Source organism: Lynx canadensis, chromosome A1 (assembly GCF_007474595.2).
Source record: "Lynx canadensis isolate LIC74 chromosome A1, mLynCan4.pri.v2, whole genome shotgun sequence".
Taxonomy (NCBI): Eukaryota; Metazoa; Chordata; class Mammalia; order Carnivora; family Felidae; genus Lynx; species Lynx canadensis.
In genome coordinates, this window is record NC_044303.2 from 141,608,142 (window position 1) to 141,627,548 (window position 19,407).

General features: G+C 42.9%; 1 protein-coding gene across 2 annotated transcripts in view; it reads left to right on the forward strand.

Annotated features, from left to right (window-relative positions):
- PDE8B (phosphodiesterase 8B) overlaps positions 1-19,407 on the forward strand; it is a 239,938-nt gene that overhangs the window by 112,971 nt on the left and 107,560 nt on the right. For both annotated transcript variants that reach the window (XM_030323507.1, XM_030323515.1), the window contains exons 3-6: positions 4,268-4,458; positions 7,966-8,025; positions 10,316-10,373; positions 16,654-16,742. In XM_030323507.1, the coding sequence (XP_030179367.1) occupies positions 4,268-4,458; positions 7,966-8,025; positions 10,316-10,373; positions 16,654-16,742 (398 nt within the window). The remainder of the gene's footprint in view (positions 1-4,267; positions 4,459-7,965; positions 8,026-10,315; positions 10,374-16,653; positions 16,743-19,407) is intronic.

Consider the following 19,407-nt stretch of genomic DNA (forward strand, 5'->3'; position numbering starts at 1 on the left):
GGGTGAGGCCAACAGATCAGGAAATGACTATGATTAAACAGTTTGTCACTTGGAGGAGGGGGCACCCTATGCCATGACAGACCACACGATTAGCACCAAGGTTGCTCAGGAGGCAGAGAGACCAAGAGGAAAATGTGGGCAAGAGTCTCACTGTGGCTTCTGTGGGAAGGAATGGGTAAAGGAGAGTAAGCAGGTTTGGCCAGCTTGAATCATCGCAGGGGAATTTGGGGCATAGAGGTTTGTCTCTGGTTGTTTGATTCCTGGCCCTGGAGTGATTAGGGTAGGTGGAATAGTGGTTCCATGCATTAAAGCGTGATAAAAGAAGTGGTAGGAGTCTGGGCTCTGCATTGATTTGCATTTGAAGGGTGCTTTTCTAGGCATGTTTTCTGCTATTTCCAGAAATTGACTAACCCTCTTTGGAGGCACAGGGTCACAGGGCTTTAGATGTCAAAGCGTTAGAACTACAGAAAATAACAAGACATGGTTGGTTAATACCGTTGCTCACTTTGAATCAGTTTTGTGAGTTCTCATGTGAAATCCAGTATAAGTTCCTCAAATGGCCTTAATGTGACCCAGCCCTCTGCTGCAAACTAGACTTTGCCTCTCACTCTTCCCTCTGTCAGAGTGGCTTCCTTACAGTTCTTTGAACACATCCAGCACACTTCCCACTCTAGGGGCCAGTAGAGCCCCTCCTGCTTGGAGTGCTTTTCCTTCAGGCATTTGTGCCTATGTTACTTTTTCAGCGAGACCTACTCTAACCACTTTCCTTAATGTTGCTTCCAGTGCCCAGTTTTGCTCTCCCTTCCCCTCTCCTACTGTTTGTACGTAGCACTTAGCACTTTTAACATTCAGTGTCATTTGCTTACTTTTCATGTTCTTTACCCCTCTACCTCTATAGTGCAAGGGTCTTTATTATTTTCATCACTGTACTCTAAGCAGTTAAAGACAATGCTGGGAACGTAGTAGGTGCTTGGAAAATTTTTGTTTATTAATGACATTATTTTTCCAAAAGTGGAACAGTCTGTAAGTATTACGAGGTTAATCTTCAGCAGTGCCCAACATGGGAGTACAGTGTGTTCTTATTGTATTAGTCAGTTATTGAGGCCAGATGGTATAAAGGAAATCTAAAGTGTTGAGATTCTTGTTTAGCAAGTCCTAGTTCAGCTAGAAAGAGGACTGAGAAGAAATTCTCTCATCTTATAAAACAGATGAACATAAGGGAAGGGAGGCAAAAATAATATAAACACAGAGAGGGGGACAAAACATAAGAGACTCTTAAATACAGAGAACAAACAGAGGGTTCCTGGAGGGGTTATGGGAGGGGGGATGGTTTAAATGGGCTAAGGGGCATTAAGGAATCTACTCCTGAAATCATTGTTGCACTATATGCTAACTAACTTGGATGTAAATTAAAAAATAAATTTAAAAAAGAATTAACTCCAAAAAAAGAAAAAAGAAGAAATTCTCTCATCTTTTCCGACTTTTAAGCCCTGTGTATTGAGTTTTTCATGTTAATACCATAGCTGTTATTGACTTTACACACAAACCAATTTATTCTACCCGACTTGTACACTGTAGCTCTCTTGTTAATAGTTTCATTTGAAGACTTTCTCTTCATTATCAAATCCACAAGGCTGTGCCCTTCAATTCTCTTAGAAGAGCCACCTGCCACTTCTTCCTAGAAGTAGCTCTGTGGTCAAAAACTTTTAGGAGCACTCTGGAGTGAGGAGTGACAGACCTAGCCCAGGGTGAGCTCTTAATAAGTGTGGCTGCATCCTGTGTTACTAGTGTGTGATTTCAAGCCATGTGCTAAGAAGAAAATGTCAAAATCTCATGAATGGACACTTTTCTAAAGAAGACATCCAGATGGCCAGCAGGCACATGAAAAGATGCTCGACGTCACTCCTCATCAGGGAAATACAAATCAAAACCATGCTGAGATAGCACCTCATGCCAGTCAGAGTGGCTAAAATGAACAAATCAGGAGACTATAAATGCTGGAGAAAATGTGGAGAAATGGGAGCCCTCTTGCACTGTTGTTGGGAGGTGCAGCTGCTCTGGAAGCATTGTGGAGGTTCCTCAAAAAATTAAAAATAGACCTACCCTATGGCCCAGCAATAGCACTGTTAGGAATTTGCCCAAGGGATACAGGAGTGCTGATGCACAGGGGCACTTGTACCCCAATGTTTATAGCAGCCCTTTCAACAATGGCCAAATGATGGAAAGAGCCTCAATGTCCATCAACTGATGAATGGATAAAGAAGATGTGGTTTATATATACAATGTAATACTACTTGGCAATGACAAAGAATGAAATCTGGCCATTTGTAGCAATGTGGATGGAACTGGAGGGTATTATGCTAAGTGAAATAAGTCAGGCAGAGAAAGACAGATACCATATGTTTTCACTCATATGTGGATCCTGAGAAACTTAACAGAAGACCATGGGGGAGGAGAAGGGGAAAAAAAGTTACAGAGAGGGAAGGAGGCAAACCGTAAGAGACTCTTAAAAACTGAGAACAAACTGAGGGTTGATGGGGGGTAGGGGAGAGGGGAAGGTGGGTGATGGGTATTAAGGGGGGCACCTGTTGGGATGAGTACTGGGTGTTGTATGGAAACCAATTTGACAATAAATTTCATTAAAAAAAATAAAATACAGCTTAAAAAAGTAAATAAATAAATACAAGTTCTATTAAAAAAGAAGAAAATGTCAAAATCATGTTGAAAATGTTTCTGTCTCTTCTGGAAACATGGTATTTGGGAAAACAGGAAATGACTTAAACAGTGTAAAACAAATGACATTTATGATGCATTCAGATATTTAATGATGTTAAGGAGCTATTGGGGAGGTTTAGGTATGAGATGGTGTTGTGGTTTTCTTTTCTTTCTTTTTTTTTAAGTCTTTAACAGATACCAATGAATGAAATAATGTGATATGCAGGCCTTGCTGCAAACCAGTGCAAGTGTTGAAAATTGGGGAAGGGTAGAAATGAAGACAGATTGGCCTGGAGTTGGTTATTGCTGAAGCTGGGTGTTGGGTGCATTAGGTTTATTATAGTATTGTGTCTATTTTCTATATATTGCCAATTTTTAATTAATAAAACATTTTAAAAATGTAATGGTAATGGCTGCACAATTCGTCTTTCTGAATGTAAACGAAGCACATTGATATTTCATCATCAAGAATGATATTGGTTATTGGCTTAAAGGCACTTCATGTTGTGACAAAAACCCTTCTGTTGCTAACTGTTTAAACCAGGAGTGGATGCTGAAAACCATTAAATGCCTTATCTGTGTCTTGAGATAATTGCATCTCTTTATGAGAACCTCTTATTTCTAATCATAGTAAATAAAACCCTTCTGCGTTTTGCAGAGAACTCTACAGTTAGTTAACCTTTAACTCACCAAATATTTCTGAGCAGCTAGTAAGTGCCATCTTGGCACACGGGTGAGGGAGGGGGTAGCTGGGAACGTGGTAGGCAGGTCCTTGCGGTCCTGAAGCTCAATTCCAGTGGGAGGATAGAGCATAATCAAGCAAATAAATGAACAAGTTCAGGTGGTGAGAAGGCTTTCTCGGGCTTTCTGCCAGAGAATCTGGTGCTGGAGCCCCGGGGCTGGTGAGGGGGACACAGGGTATTGCCACCTTCTTTCCAGTGGGGCTGCACTTCTCAGGCAGAAAGGAGCAAGTTTTCCTCAATTTGGCTCCATTATCTTCACATTTCATGGTCATTCTTTCCAGACTCTAGCATGAGTTGGGTGTTAAAATTAGTTTTTGAGGTTGCTTTGAGTTATTTCCCTTTCCTGTGTCTTTCTAGGGATCTAATTGCTAGGCTCAGAGGGTTGGTCTTCAGGTACTGTGAGGCCAACACCACCTGTATTGGAACCAAATAGGTATAAGTGTGAACCGTAGTCTCACCTGTGTTAATTATCCTGTTAATTTCACTGCTTAAATATTTAAAAACAAAGCCAGCTGGGGAAATTAAAAATGAGCATCAGCCACCACCAGTGACTGAGCGCCTGCTTCGTGCTCCTGTAAGTTTCACAACTAGCTGGCATGGCATGTCTGACAATGGAGGAACTGTAGGAAAAATGAAGGAAATACCTTGTTCAAAGACACACTGGAACCAGTTGGGGGAGCTGGGATTTGAACTCGGGTAGCTTCTCTCTAGACACTGCATTTTTAACCATTATACCATAGACTTGTTTTTTAATAGAGTCTCGCAAGAATGATGATTTCTTGTAAGATGCTTTTCTGTGTGTGTTTCAGGTTTTGCTGATCTTTGCAAAGGAAGATAGTCAGAGTGATGGATTCTGGTGGGCCTGTGACCGAGCTGGTTATAGATGCAATATTGCCCGGACTCCAGAGTCAGCCCTGGAATGCTTTCTAGATAAACATCATGAAATTATCGTAATAGATCACAGACAGACTCGAAACTTTGATGCAGAAGCAGTGTGCAGGTACCTTCCCTAATGTAACATGCTTACTAAACGTTCACCCAGTAGCTAAAAATGAAATTCATTTATACATGTCTTTAGTTCCATCCCAAGTATTTCTAAAATGTGTGTTGATGTTTCTTGTTTTAAAAAAATTTTTTTTAATGTTTGTTTCTTTTTGAGAGAGACAGAGACAGAATGTAAGTGGGTTAGGGGCAGAGAGAGAGGGAGACACAGAATCCGAAGCAGGCTCCAGGCACCGAGCTATCAGCACAGAGCCTGATGCGGGGCTTGAACTCATGAGCTGTGAGATCATGACCTGAGCTGAAGTCGGACACTCAACCGACTGAGCCGCCCAGGCACCCCTGTGTGTTGATGTTTCTAAGCAGTGTATACAGATTTCTGTGATGAAAGCTATAGGTCCTCCTATGAATTTATTTCACCTTTTCTGTTTTTCCACGTTTGAGTTCCATTGAATTTAGAGGTGTGATCTGGGTGCCTCAGAAAATGTCAAGGTGTTTTTTTCTCCCTCTGAGAATTGCTCATATTTCACGCGTTCACACACAAAAGACATTAAAATTCACACAGTTCTTATTATACAGATATGGTTTGGATTTAAACCAGATATTTTAATCTTAATTATTCTGTCCCCAAATGAACATCAGAAATGTGTGAAATACACATTTTTCCCTGCCTGACACAGATGGGGTAGATCGTACAGTAATCGCGGAGCAAAGGCAGCCACTTTACAGCCGCAGGAAATCTTCCAGGGATCCAAACTCTCCGCTTGTTTACAGAAACGCTTGCACTCCGGGGGGAGAAATGCATGCCTGTTCATAAATAAATGCAGTCCTAAGAGTTAGCCGTGGATGAACTGATCCGTTTAGCAGAATTGGAATGCTTTGAAGCTAGATGGCAAGAGGTCACTAATTAAATGCTAGACCGGCACATACTCCAATTACATATGGAGCTGGAATTTTCTTGAATATTAGTAAGTGAAATGAAACACAGGGAAGTGGGTTCTCAGATCCTTTGGTACTCTGGCAAGAAATGATTGGATTAAGTAAGAGACGTTTCTCATCAAAGGCCTGGCCTTGTTATTTTTTGACCATTTTCATTTTCCTAAAGAAGAATTTTTCCTACAGAACATATTTTAACATGTCTTATTGGTCTCAGATATCTTGGCATGCTGCATAGAAATGTTTTCCTACTCATTTATTATATATGTGAATAAATACATCATAAAATATTTGGATGATACTCTCAGTATCAGGAATTTTTTTTTTCTTTTTAAATGATTGAACGGACAGCATTGGGTCCTTTATAAATAGATCTACTTTTTCTTGGCCTTGACTTTTCTTACATGATTTTTCTACTAAAAACGCCATAATCCTTTGTGCATACATGGAATGATTTAAGACAAACTTCAGGTGTAAAAATAAAAAAACTCTTGTAATTCAGGTAAAGACAAAATTTAGCCGATTTTACCATCTTCCTTCAATATAAAGAAAAGTAGTTTTGATGTCTAATAAATATACTTCTGTCTCAGCCGCACAGAAAAACAGTGGGGGATCTGTGCAGGTAGAAGCCAGGTTGTGTATCTGGGAGTGTGATTACTGCCTGTTAGTGGTTATGTCACGTGCAGCCAGAATCCTGAATGTGTGGCTGCCAGCACATGTTCCTAAGATGTGTAAGGGACCCACTTCTGACACATGCGCAATCTTCATTGTCATCTCTGGTCCAGGATCCCTGGATTTTTGAGCTAGACTGGACCTTAGCTTAACATGCTTCCTTGGACCCGTGGCCCACCTGTTCCAGTCCCCCTTAGTCCTCTCAGTCAGGAAGAGGTTCAGGTGTCTCTGACCATACCAGTTTCTTTGGGAGGAAGAAGAATGAAGAAATACCGACAAGCAGCAACCCAGAACATGCAAGCCAGTTTCAGAAGAAGCTAAGTGAACATTGGCCCCAGCCCTGTTATGTTCGTAACAAGAGTTTGAGCCTCTTGAGGCCCACCCCTTAGAACATAGCCTAGCAGTATAGCCTTAACACCTCACTGGGGTGGAAGAGGCTCAACAAAGGTGAGAAGTGCTTAGTATTTCCCTAGAGAGTAGGGCACACCTCTGACTTGCTGTGCATTTTTGTCATTAGGTGCTGCTGAGAATTCAGTAGGTTCGTAGGTAGACAAAAACTATACCTTCACCTTACCAGGACTTGTGCTGTGGGATGGCTGAATTCAGGAAGTAGTCTATGCTAGCATTGGAAGGGATATTGACTTACTCCTCTGTTCCACAGTGAGTGAAGCCATTGAACTTAAGGAGTTTGTTCAAATACCATTTATCCACCAGGGAAACCTTTACTTCCCAGGAAGACCAGAGCTGGTCATTTTTTTGAGCCTTCCACCCACGTAGAGTGAGGTCTCCAGGAATAGGAAATGGGAAGGTACATTTTTTGAGAAAGGTCAGGAAATTTTAGAGTTGAAGGAAATGAAGCAATACAAGCTGGCTTTTTCTGGGGGAGCGGTAGTACAAACATGTTGAAATGGAGAAGAGCTGAAATGCCAATAGCTAGAAAGATCAACAAATACATGCTGTTTCACAAATGACTCAGGAGCAGCCTTGAGCCTTCTGTTCTTGGAGATGATGGTTCTCTTCCCAGGGCTCTCAAAATAAACAGAGTCCAGACCAGGGAGATGGGTCAAAACAAGCATACTGCTTGTTTGTAATAAGATTCAAGTATGGGACCCTTGATGAAAAGTTCATCCAATTCACCACCCCTGACCAGAATAATCCAGAATCTGAGCTGCAGGAATACACATAGCACATTTTCTAAGAAGATGCACAGACCTCAAAATTCTATATCCTTAACTATTTTAATCCTATTAAATTCCTAGGGAATAAAGTACATACAGGTGGTCCTACTACAACAGGTATCATCACAGTGATAGACGCTATATTGCAGCTTTTCTCAGCCCTAGTTGACAATCCAGTTGTCTCAAGTATTTGAGCCAAACAACAGTGCAACCAACAAAATTAGGTGTTTGTTTGTACCACCCTTAATAGGCTTTAAACTGAGTTTGTATGTCCAGCTGCCAGTGAGTGTATTAATTTTTATAATAAGGTCATCTTTCTGGGCTCCCTGCTATTTTAAAAGAAAAAAAGGTCCAATGCAATGAGCTCCCCAAGTACAAACTGATAACTAGAGACCTCTAGGACTGCCAGTTTTTTTGCAGAGTGGAATTTCAGTCAGAAAACATGGAATTTAAGTGGAATTTGCCAGTTTTTGAAGTGGAAAATTGGCAGGTCTGACCTATTGGATAATTGCCTTGGCGTTAAAAACAAAATCTTTTTTTTTTTTTTCCAGTAAAACAAAGAGTTCGTCCTAATCTACAAGGGCATCTTTCTTTGTTGTCTTGCATGTGTTTTTAGACTTTGTCTTGATTTGGTTTTGTGCCATTTTCAATGTGAAGTTCCGCATGCGTTCATTGTAACAAAGCTTAGATCACTTGGTTTGACTTGAGCCTTTTCATTGCAGGTCGATCCGAGCCACGAATCCCTCCGAGCACACGGTGATCCTGGCGGTGGTTTCCCAAGCGTAAGCTCACCTCCGTCCCCAGCTGGAAGTAGTACTGTTCATTCTGAAACATTTGTCTGGTGGAATCCAGTCTTTGAGCCAGCACAGCACTGGGCATGCCCTCAGCCCTACAACACCAACCTTAGATCTCACTCTGTGGGGGTGTTCTTTGTTTTGCAAGTTTCTGGAAATATTCACCTTTTTCTCTGTCATATTTAATTGCTGTTAACACATACCTGTACATCTTAGGAAAAAATGAGCACTCCTCGCATGATAGAAATAATGAGAAAATCTGACAAAGAGGTCTGGGGAGAACATTGTTCCCGCTTATCTTTTCTTTGAAGATAAGAGCAGGGAGAATGCTTGGTTTTCACTAAAGAAACAAATTACAGCATGAGAACAAAGAAGCACTCTAAATACGCTGGAAGGAAAGGATTGTATAATTTGGACTGTGACTCTTCAGTGTCTAGAAGCAGGACACAAGGTTGCATGCCAACGTTGGAAGGCAAAAAAGGGGGATTGGGCTGTAGGTATGAGATGGTGGGATGAGAAGGTTCTCTTCAGGGTTTGTTGTCTGAAATGGCCACCACTTAGGATGAAAGACCTCGAAGAAAAAAAGTTGTTTGTACAAGCTACAACCCTTGAAATCCTTGCAGTATCCAAATTGTGGTGTTTGCTTAATGCCATCATTAGCTTCTGAGAGACTAAGACCTTTATTTAGGGCCTAGGACCTACTGCACTTGGCTCCATTGTGGCAGCTCTCACAGAGTCTGCAGCAAAGTTGCTGACAAGCCGGCCACAGAGACTGGGGAGTTTAGGTCTCCCCCAGGCAAGCCTGGCCCGGGGAGGTTTGAAATACTGTCTTCTAAAGCCATATTGGTACAGGAGGAAGTCCTAGCTCCATAGTTTTACCCCAACCAAAGACTTCCTTCCCCGATATTCCTTGGGTCTGTTGTTGGGAGCTGTGTCACTTCACTTGGATTCCCGCTGTGGGCTGTGGGCCAAGGAAAGGAAAGAAATTATCCTCATTGGTTCCTTACCACTTCATTATCCTCATAGGATATATGGGGTCTCAAGGAGAATGAGTGAGGGGAATCAAGATGTACACTCAGCCTTCTTTGCCCCCTTGTTTGTATTTTGTCTTGTGGGCACTGTGAGGTCTTAATAGGGTGTTAGAGTCTCAGACATGGATACCAGGAGATACCAGGCCACGTGCATATTCCCCAAGGCTGACTCATTCCATGGACCCAGAAGAGAAATACTAATTTTTTTCTAGTCACATATTAAAAATACTTACTGATCCTTGACAAATAATGATTTGCTGTGGCTTGTTATTTTTCACCCTTTCCCCCCTATTTTTTAAATAATATATTTTTTACAGATAGAGAATAATAATAAAATGAATGCTGAGTTTGTGCAACACAGCTTATGAAATAGAATGTTGTTGCTACCTTCAGACTCTTGTGTGCCACCATACCCCCGCCCCCATCCCGATCTGTCACTCAGAGAAGGTAGAATCTAGAGTTCCATGGTAGAAAAGAGAGGACTGCGCTTTCCTATAGGGAAGGCATGAGCTATAGGTAATGCCACCAACAAGCACCGGGATTTCTCTTCTTGTTCTCCACCTGCCCCTCCACCCATTTTATTTATGTTTTATTCCATTTTCCTTCCCTGTTTCCCAACATAGCATGTCTTTGTCATGCTATGAGCAGACACTCATTGTACTCAGATTGTTCTGAGACCCAACTATAGGCTCAGTATAGGAAACCTTCCATGAAATGAGGGACAATACCCTCAGTTTTTTTTCTCTTTTTCCCTTCTACCTTGGCATTCTTAATGACCCTTCTTTTCCATTTGGTTATGGGGTGTTGCAGTCTATAGTGCCAGTTGACTTCCTCACTTTGCAAGTTGGACCCAGCCAGGTCTTGGGGTGGGTGTTGTATTTCCAGAAAGTTTGGGGGAAAACATAAAGTATAGTCTCTGGGATGAGCAATGCACCCACCTTGTCCCATCCATGTGTTTCAGCTTTCGAGGCCAGCCCAGCTTTGGAGATGGCCACTCATGTGTGCCGTGGTCATGCTTTCAGGCACACTGCTGGAGTTTTCTCTCCTGTTGGTGTTCTTTTTGCATCTGGAAGGCAGATGTGGGACTCTGGGTCCTCGAAGGCAGGTACATCCCATGGACACATGCTGGTCAGGAAGCCACTCTTAACGCAAACTCCATGCTTGCCTCGCTGCTCTCTCTCCATGTTTCAGTGTGAGGAACGCTGGTTTGTATCTGGTGAGTGACTGCATTTTCTGCTTTGCTGCAGATCAGGCGACCATGAAGAGGCCTCGGTCCTCCCGCTCCTACATGCAGGCTTCAATAGGGTATGTATGTAGGAGGTGACTCAGCACCCCTGTCCAGTACCGATGCTTCATCCTTGGTTCTCACCTAATAGCACAGCCACAGATAACCTTTAAGGGAACTGAGCTCCAGGACCTTGAGGGAAAGGATGTAGCTGTTCTCACAGGACAGTAATAAGCGACTGCTACTCAAGCTTTTTCTCTCATAACTTCATGTGTCTTAGTCATAGAAATGTAATGACCTAAAGGCACATTTTATTATCAACAGGTCAAAATTCTATAGTCCCAAAGTAACCTCACTTAAATGAGTCCAGTCAGTGAGACTCAGTCTTTGTATGTGAATGTTATACGGTATATGGTTAAAGTCCACCAAATTGGCACCTAGGGTTCTGTGTGCCTCAGGGCCCAGCCAGAGCTTATACCCTAGGGACAGACCCATGATGGCTTTCACATCTGTCAACTCGTGGTTTAAGCCATCCGTGTCAGCAAAGAAAAGTTACTTGAGTCACAACTACATGAATAACACTAATGTTCAATGTAAAGCTTGAGATGGATTACTCCACTGGCTATGACACCAAGAGAGAGGCGCAGGTTGTTCCTGACTTAATTCCTCACGAGAAGGACAACTGTTCGAGAACAAGAGACTGCTGAGAGGATCCTAGGACATAGAGGTGAGGCTGAGGCACCCCTGCATCACAGGTGCAGTGTGATCACCCCTGCTGTGTCAGCAGGCCAGGTAGGAAAAGCAGTTATCCAGTGACCACGCTGCCCCTCCCCCGGCCAGTGCAGTGTCACCCGGAGAAGTCTTCCCTCATACTGAAGTGGAAAGGGGGCCCAGGGGTGACTACCAGCTCCCTGACCCCAGTGTTATGGGTTACTCTGTGGGAGCCCGTACTCTAATCTTGCAGTATGGGAAATCCAAGGAAGTCTCTGTGGCTCTGCCACTGGGAATGTGACTGAGGTGGGGGGCGGGAGAGGCGGGGCTGGGCAACAACCAGTCCCTGGATCTTGGCAGACTAAGTTCATACTTGCAGTTCCCAAGTAGTAACCCAACCAGTGGTTTTGCTCATCTTCAGGACCCAGTCACAGGTGCAATGTGACCAGAGAACTCTGCAGAGTGCTGATCTGCACTCTGTGAGGATTTGGATCCTCACAGGAGTTTTTGCTGGCCTTATAGCTGGTTTGCCCATCCTCTGTGGAGGGTGTCTTAAGGCCCTGTCTGACCAGAAAGACTGGCAACAACTCCTGGATGCAGTACAACCCCGGGGGCTCTTGAGGGAGGGGCATGCAGAGCTGATTGTCCCCAGAGTAGAGGCCGTACTGGGCATGCAATATTTCTGAGCTATCTGCTATTCAAAGGCAGATTAATTCATAGCCCAGGCTGAGGTTAGCTCCTAGCCTCTCCCAACCTGCAGAGCCAGTTTGGGAAATTGAGAGTAGCCTGGAGTGACCCCTCCCCTTCTTGCCCAGGCACGGGAAGCTACACTGGCTGTGGAGAGTGTCTTCCACCCCCTTCTGCCCAGAAGGGCTGGGGATAACTCCTGGATGCCACCCAACAACACTGGAGCCGACAGACTGGGCAAGGAAGAACTGATGGTTTGCATAACAAAGCCAATGGCACTATTCCATCGGGACGCTTGGCAAACAGGCCCCCTAGAGTTAAGACAAAGACTTTTACTAGCTTTAGAGCTGCTTCTCCTGCTGCAGGCAGGAAATGTAATTCGTAGCCCCACTCATCACTGAACACAGCGTTTAGCCTCTCCAGCCAGGGAACTGAACCACAGCACACAGAAAGCTGCATAGCCCTCTCAGCAGCCCTACATACAGAGGTGCTTGAACAGACTGTACAGCCTGTCTTCAGAACACAACTGGTGGCCTCACCTGACCAGGAAATTCAGTGCACATTCTGGCCTAATTTGGGTCCCTAAAAAAACAAGCAGTACAGGCCTGGGATCCCATCCTGCTGCCCTGCCAGGGCAGGGCCAGGAAGGTCGTTCCCAGACTCATCTACTACTGAATACGGTACACAGGTCTGACCATCTGGTAAGCCTGACCAGAAACTTCAGTCAACTGTAGAACCCATCCTGTAGCTTCGCCTGGGTAGGGAGCCAAGCCAGTAGCACACTGCTTCATCCCTGTCATGAGAGTCTGACACTTGCCTTGCCCTGAAATAGATCATAATAGCAGGCTCTACCTGATCAAGGTCATTACCAGGAATCACACCCAGAAACCCAGACTGAGCTGATGAAGTCTCTGCCAAAGCAAACCTATAAAGTCTGTAAGATGAGCCCAGGTACTCAGATGCACAGACACCAACAGAAGGAGTCAAGGATCGTGAAAAATCAGGTAAATATGACAACACCAAAGGAAACTAATAAAGCTTCGATAACTGATCCTAAAGAAATGGAGATCCGTGAAGTGTTAGAGAATTCAGAATAATCATCTCAAGGAAGTTGAGTAAACCACAAGAAAGCACAGACAAATAATGAAATTAGGAAAACAGTGCAAGAACAAAATGAGAAGTTTGACAAGGAAATAGCAGCCATCAAAAAAAAAAAATAGAAAAATCATAGAATTGAAAAATACAATAACTGAATTAAAGAACTTAGTAGAGAGTTTCAGAAGTAGACTTGACCATGTTGAAGAAAGAATCTGGGACCTGGAAAGAACCTGTGACCATCGGAAATAACCCAGTTAGAGGAATAAAAAAAAAAAAACAGAATGAAAAAGAGTGAAGAAAGCCTAAGGTAATGATGGGACACAATGGGGGGAGAAAAGCCCAATACTTATAATATTCTCATTATAGGTATTTGCAGAAGAAGAAGAAGGACAGAGAGTACATTTAAAGTAATAATGGCTAAAAACTTCTGGACCTGGGGAGAGAAATGGACATCCAGATCCATGGGGCCCAGAGGGCCCCAAATAGGTTGAACCCACATATGTAATGGTGCTTTGCTACCCTGGGTTAAAAAAACAATCCTTGTCATAGAGCACAGAGAAGCGGGAATGTGTGATGTGGTTTTGTGCTTTGGTATGCCTCGGTGTGCAGGAGCAGTTCTCTATAAAATACTCAAGGTAGCATAGTGGTTCACCTGTGTAATAGAAATATTTCTATTTAGCACTGTAACTCTCCTGACAACTTTGTCCATCATCTCCTCTATCAAAGGCTGGCATTGGGAGTCATGTCTTAATGAGAATGCCTAGGACAGTGCTTCTGAGTCCGGAAATGGAGAGTTGCAAAAGGAAATTGTCAAGCCATGTGGCTGAGACTTCCTTTCTTAGGCACTTCCTAAGAAATGATGTAGTCATTTGCAGCTTTCGTAGGTCTTATATTAAATGGTGATCCCCATCCCAGCCTTGTTCTTCACCTGTGAGGCAGGATCTCTGGGAGTGTGAGGAGGCAGGTTTTCTGCACTATCTGGGAGCTGACAGAATAGTGTGACACACTGTAGGTTCTGTCAGTGAGGATCTACATAGGTGTTATTAACCATCCTTCAGGAATATTCTGCTTGTAATTCAGTGAGCCTACCTCTAACTGGTTTAGAGATTGTCTGGAGGGCTGAGATTACCCATTATATCCAGGAGGAACACCTGACCCTCTTTGGGTACAAATGCCACTAAATAAATTGAGGAGGTGAAGTTCACAGTTTCCTTTTTACTCCTTTGGTAACCTTGGGTCCGTGCTGCTCTAGTAGGTTTCATTTCCCTTTGTTGGGCTGTGGTGCTGCTCTTGGCAGTCAGCCATTGTGGATAACGCTCTTCAAGGGAGCATGAAAGATAGTACCTGTCAGGGACCACCTGGCAATCTTTAATGCTGAGTCTGATCAAAGCCATTTACCAGCTAGGTCAGGGACCCCCCCCCCTCCCCAGATAGCTTGAGCTCTCCTGTGAGAAGCATGCCAAACCTACTGAGGCTTTACCTCCAGGGTTACTGTGGCTCAAGATCAGCTGAAGCTCTCCAGGTGGCTAGTCTCCTTTTTTGGGTAAAATCTTGTCTTTGGCAGCTTTCTCCCCAAGCACCCTTCCAAATATGCTGGCTATTCTTGAGTTTGTTTCTCATCTCTGGGTTGTTTTGACTGTATTAAATCATCTGCTAAAACTCTGGTCTGTGTTGCTAGCTAATTGGCCAATGCATCAGTCTGTAGGTCCCTGAGTGGGGATCCAGGAACAAATTGTGCCATCAGATATTCCACAACAGCTCTCCATGAAGCTTTGGTAGCTGTGTATAAGTGGCTCACTGCATGGTACTCAGTCCATTCGGAGCCTTTTACAAACCAATATCTTAATTAGCAAAGGGCAATAGCAGCTGCATTTATATCAACCTTTACGTGCCCCTTTTCTGTTTGAAATGACACTTACTTGCTCAACAGGTGTTCGTGAAGCACTTACTGTATGAAATACAATGGGGTAGGCCTGCTGTGAGTACAGCAGTTGGATGCGCTGGGGAGGCTTCCTGTGGAGGAGCAAGTGGAGAGCTAAGATGGACTCTTAGGCTCCATTTGAGGGGATTTACTTAATCCTCATCTACACATAAGAAATTTAATATTTTCTCCATTTTTGCACAGGAGGAAGCAGGCTCAGAATGCCTAAATAGTTTGCAAGAGCTCATAGTCATGGCAAAGTTAAGGAGGAACAATGTGTTATTTAACTCCAAACTCCATGTTGGGTCCACCAAAGTAGTAGTTCCCAAACTACTCTGTGGCGCACTAGTGTTCCAAAAGTTCTTAATAGGTGTTCCACGAAAAAAGGCTTCCGTGGTCAAATAAGCTTGGGAAATCAGTGAGAACTGTTCCTCCTCTTCCCACCCCTGGAAATGCACAATGCATGCTAGGAACATTGCACATGAGCATATTGAATGCTCTGAGAAGTTCTGTCTTAAAGAAACATTCTAAATTTCTGAATGTGGGGCCCACGAATCTATATTTTTAGAAGAATGCATGGTGATTCCTAGCGTATTGAAGTTTGAAGTTCACTACTTTTGATCCACTCACATTATTTCAGTAATAGGAGTTAACATAGCCTAGAAAACCACGAAAGAGTAGAATCTTGTACCTTCGGTCTATAGAAGAGTCATTAAGTGCCAAACAAGGGGTGTGCAAAACAAGGGCTCCAGTGTTTAGAAACCATCACCTGTAGAAAGCTCTTTTTCACTACAATGGAAGTTCTTAGAACTATAGAAAATAAGATCTCAGTAAGTTAGTACTTAAATGAAAGTGAAAATACAGTATGATTTTACAGACTGTACTTAAAGTATTACACACACACACACACACACACACACACACACACACACAGAGGCATTGGAGCTTAAGGGAGATAAACCAAACGTAATGGTATCTCCAGCTTATAACATTGTTAGTGACTTGGGGTTTTTTCCTCCATGACTTTCTTTACACATTTTTAAATTAATGTGTATAACTTTATAATTAAAAACAGATAATAAAATTTATTAAAATTGGTGTCTTTAAAAAAAAATCTGCCCAACTGTTGATTGTAACACTTTTGAAACTGATTTTTATCACAGATCCTTTTTAGTATCTTAGAAAGCATCTGCTCACAATGCTCAGAGCTTGTCTACAGGCTTTTACATAATCTCCACCCATCCAGAAGCTCAGCCTGAGCCTAATAACCATGTTTAACTTTGCAGAAAAAGAGAAAGTATTTCCCTTCTGTGTGTTTGTGTTCTGTGTTCATGCCCCCCCCCCTTTTCATTACCCTCTACCAGCTTCCCCCTGGAGTAGTGGGGAACCAGAAGTATTCCCCAGGGAGAAGCCATCCATGCTAGATGCATGGTGTGTGTGTGTGTGTGTGTGTGTGTGTGTGTGTGTGTGTGTGTGTGTGTTAGAGGAGAGTGCATTTGGCAATCAGAAGTTGAGGAAGTTAGCAAAGAAGGGTCTCTTCCCTTGAAAATGACCATTCATACTGTGGCACATAGTATGAGTGTCCAGTGTGGGGTTTGAAAAGACTTTTCTTAGTGCAAAATAAAGCCAAAATGTTTCAGAAATTAACAAGGGGGGAGATGCTGTCTCTGCCCTTGTATGTTTATTTTCCTGTGAGTATTTGTGATGAAGTTTTTCCCCACCTTTGTTACCAGGGGAGTTAAGCATACAGTATTACCTTATCGGTTGTTTCTCATACATTTAAACAAGCATTTCAAAGAGTTTGACAACTGTTTTGTTTCATTTCAATTTCTCAAGTTGTCTTATATAACAGAGTTACCTGGGGTGGGAAAAACTAAGTTCCTTTATTTGACTCCTTAAGAAGTCATTGTATGTCTTACATATTATCTTTGTTTTCTTTTCAGAGATTTATGGAGAATAGCAGCATAATTGCTTGCTATAATGAACTGATTCAAATAGAACACGGGGAAGTTCGCTCACAGTTCAAACTACGGTATGTAGCAAAAATAAGAAGGAACACAAGGTTAACAATGTTGTACAAAAGCTTCTGTCATCAGACTGATGTTCACAGGTTCCTAGCTGAATGCCAGGGATTTTGAAACTGTTAGACAGGTAATGGTAGCTGGTAAATGGCAGAATCCAAACTAGGAGCCCTGTGCTCAATGAAATAAATTAGAAAACATTTCTTTCTTTGACAGTATTTTCCACTAATTAAAGCAGTTTTAAAATTATAGTCTAGGAAAAGTAATGTTTAATTTTCATACAATTAAATTGAGATTAAGAGTAGCCTTTGAGGATTACCTTCTATTTACTACTCTTTTTTTTTTTTTAATTTTTTTTTTTTTTTAAACGTTTATTTATTTTTGGGGCAGAGAGAGACAGAGCATGAACGGGGGAGGGGCAGAGAGAGAGGGAGACACAGAATCGGAAACAGGCTCCAGGCTCCGAGCCATCAGCCCAGAGCCTGACGCGGGGCTCGAACTCCCGGACCGCGAGATCGTGACCTGGCTGAAGTCGGACGCTCAACCGACTGCGCCACCCAGGCGCCCCTATTTACTACTCTTTTAACATTTATAAGTTCTTGCTTGGATTGTTAAGAACAGGAGCAAACCCATGGTATACCTGTTATGCCAGCCATAATAATTGCTATGTAACCATGATAGCAATTTCATGAGGTTTGTTTGTGACCTCAGTATGCATGAAGTGTGTTCAAGAAACTTACTTTAAGTCTCCTTAAAGGCAAATAGTGCTTTAAAAGCAGGCTTTTCATAATGTTCACTTCTGAGATGGAATTGTCTAGACGTCTGTCTGCTGGAAAGATGTTCTGCTTCCGGGACATCTTGGGATATCAGGGCCCTAGCTCATGCCCGGTTTTGTGGAGCTTCCCCTCTAGCACATCAGACCTTGATTTCTTCAATGTATCCCCCTCAAGTAGGAGAGAAGGGCAGAGAGGAGGCTCTTGCCAGCCTATAGCTCCCGGGAGTCCAGCCCTTAACGGCTCCAGGCTTTTGGATGCCAGAAGGTCCCTGGCATGGTTTCTCTCTGTGGCCAACCCAGAGGTCATGACGGTTTCAGGCTTAGTGAAAAATAAGCAGGATAGCATCTCACCGTAATGATTATGCTTATCTTGATTACTTAATTGGCATTCAAAGTGGACAAAACCCTGTGTAAACTTAATTTTTCTCTGCCATCCTTGGAAGTAAAATGGATTGGCATAAACCCATAAAGGCAGGTTTTTCTGGGGTTTGTTTACCCTGGTCAGGGAAGTCACTTTTTGGTGGACAGAGAGCTTTAAGAAATAGTGTGGGGAGAAACAGTCACTTCCTTAGGCAGGGAAATATTTTTTTGAAAAGTCAAACTAATGGAAATTCTGATATTTTAAAAGTCTTCAGTGAGGAATACTGGTAACGGTTTTTGAATATATAAGTGAAATCCCTAGGTTTCTTTGTATCCGTGTATTTATTAACTTCAGAGAACTTAAGAGACGTTTTCAAGAAAACCACACTGCCTCGATTTCGGCAATTTATGATGTTTATTGTACATGGTTTTTATTCCTTGGGATCTCTACTCTTTTTAATTAAGGATAAAATGACTGTACTTTTATTTTTTTAATGTTTATTTACTTATTTTGAGAGAGAGAGAGAGAGAGACAGAGAATGAGTAGGTTTGGGGCAAAGAAGGAGAGAGAGAATCCTAAGCAGACTCCAAGCTCAGCACAGAGCCCGACCTGGGCTTGATCCCATCCATGACCATGAGATTGTGAACTGCCTGAAATCAAGAGTGGGATGCTTAATCGACTAAGACACCGAGGTGCCCCCAAAAGACTGTACGTTTAGATTTTTTCATGATAGATAGAAAAAGAGGGATGTCATTGTGTTTCAGTTCTTTAACTGCGTATGATCCACAACAAGAATGAACAGCAGACCCCTTGTTGCTTTGATAGGTAATTCCTTCATTTTAATTAACTGATTTTAAATAACTGAGGTTTGAGGTTTCTTAGGCAACATTTAAGTGTGATGGCACATGTAGGATGTCAGAAGGTGAGGATGCCTGGTGGCTCAGTTGGTTAAACATCTAACTCTTGATTTTGGCTCTAGTCATGATCCCAGGGTTGTAGGATTGAGCCCCGTGTTGGGCTCTGTGCAGAGTGTGGAGGCTGCTTCAGGTTGTCTCTCTCCCTCTCCCTCTGCCCCTCCCCAACTCACGTGTGCACACGTGCTCTCTCGCTCTCTCTCTCTTAAAAAAAAGAAGCCTCATTCATTGTCAGCAGGGCAAAGGCAGGTCTGGCAATTTGAAATAAACATTCTCAGCCAGCACGAGGGTTAAAAGAATGGGCTTGAAGTTACTGTGCTGATAAAATTTGCTTAGAGCCAGGGCACTGAACACTTCTGAGGGTCTCATCACATTCTGAACTTAGCACGTTTCTAAGTACATAAGCCTGCATAAGTCCCATAACTTCTCACCCCTCACTGACTGGAGCTGGTTGGAGGAGTTGAGCCCATTGTGGAGGTCATAATGAGAAAGCTCAAGTTCTTAATGCATGCAGATCAGTGTGAAGTTGTTAAATGGAGTTGACTCAGGCAAGCAGTGGTGTCCGAAAGGTAGGTTTGCCCAGGGTGCAGATCCCTTTCCACAGCAGCTTAAGGTAAAGAGCCTCT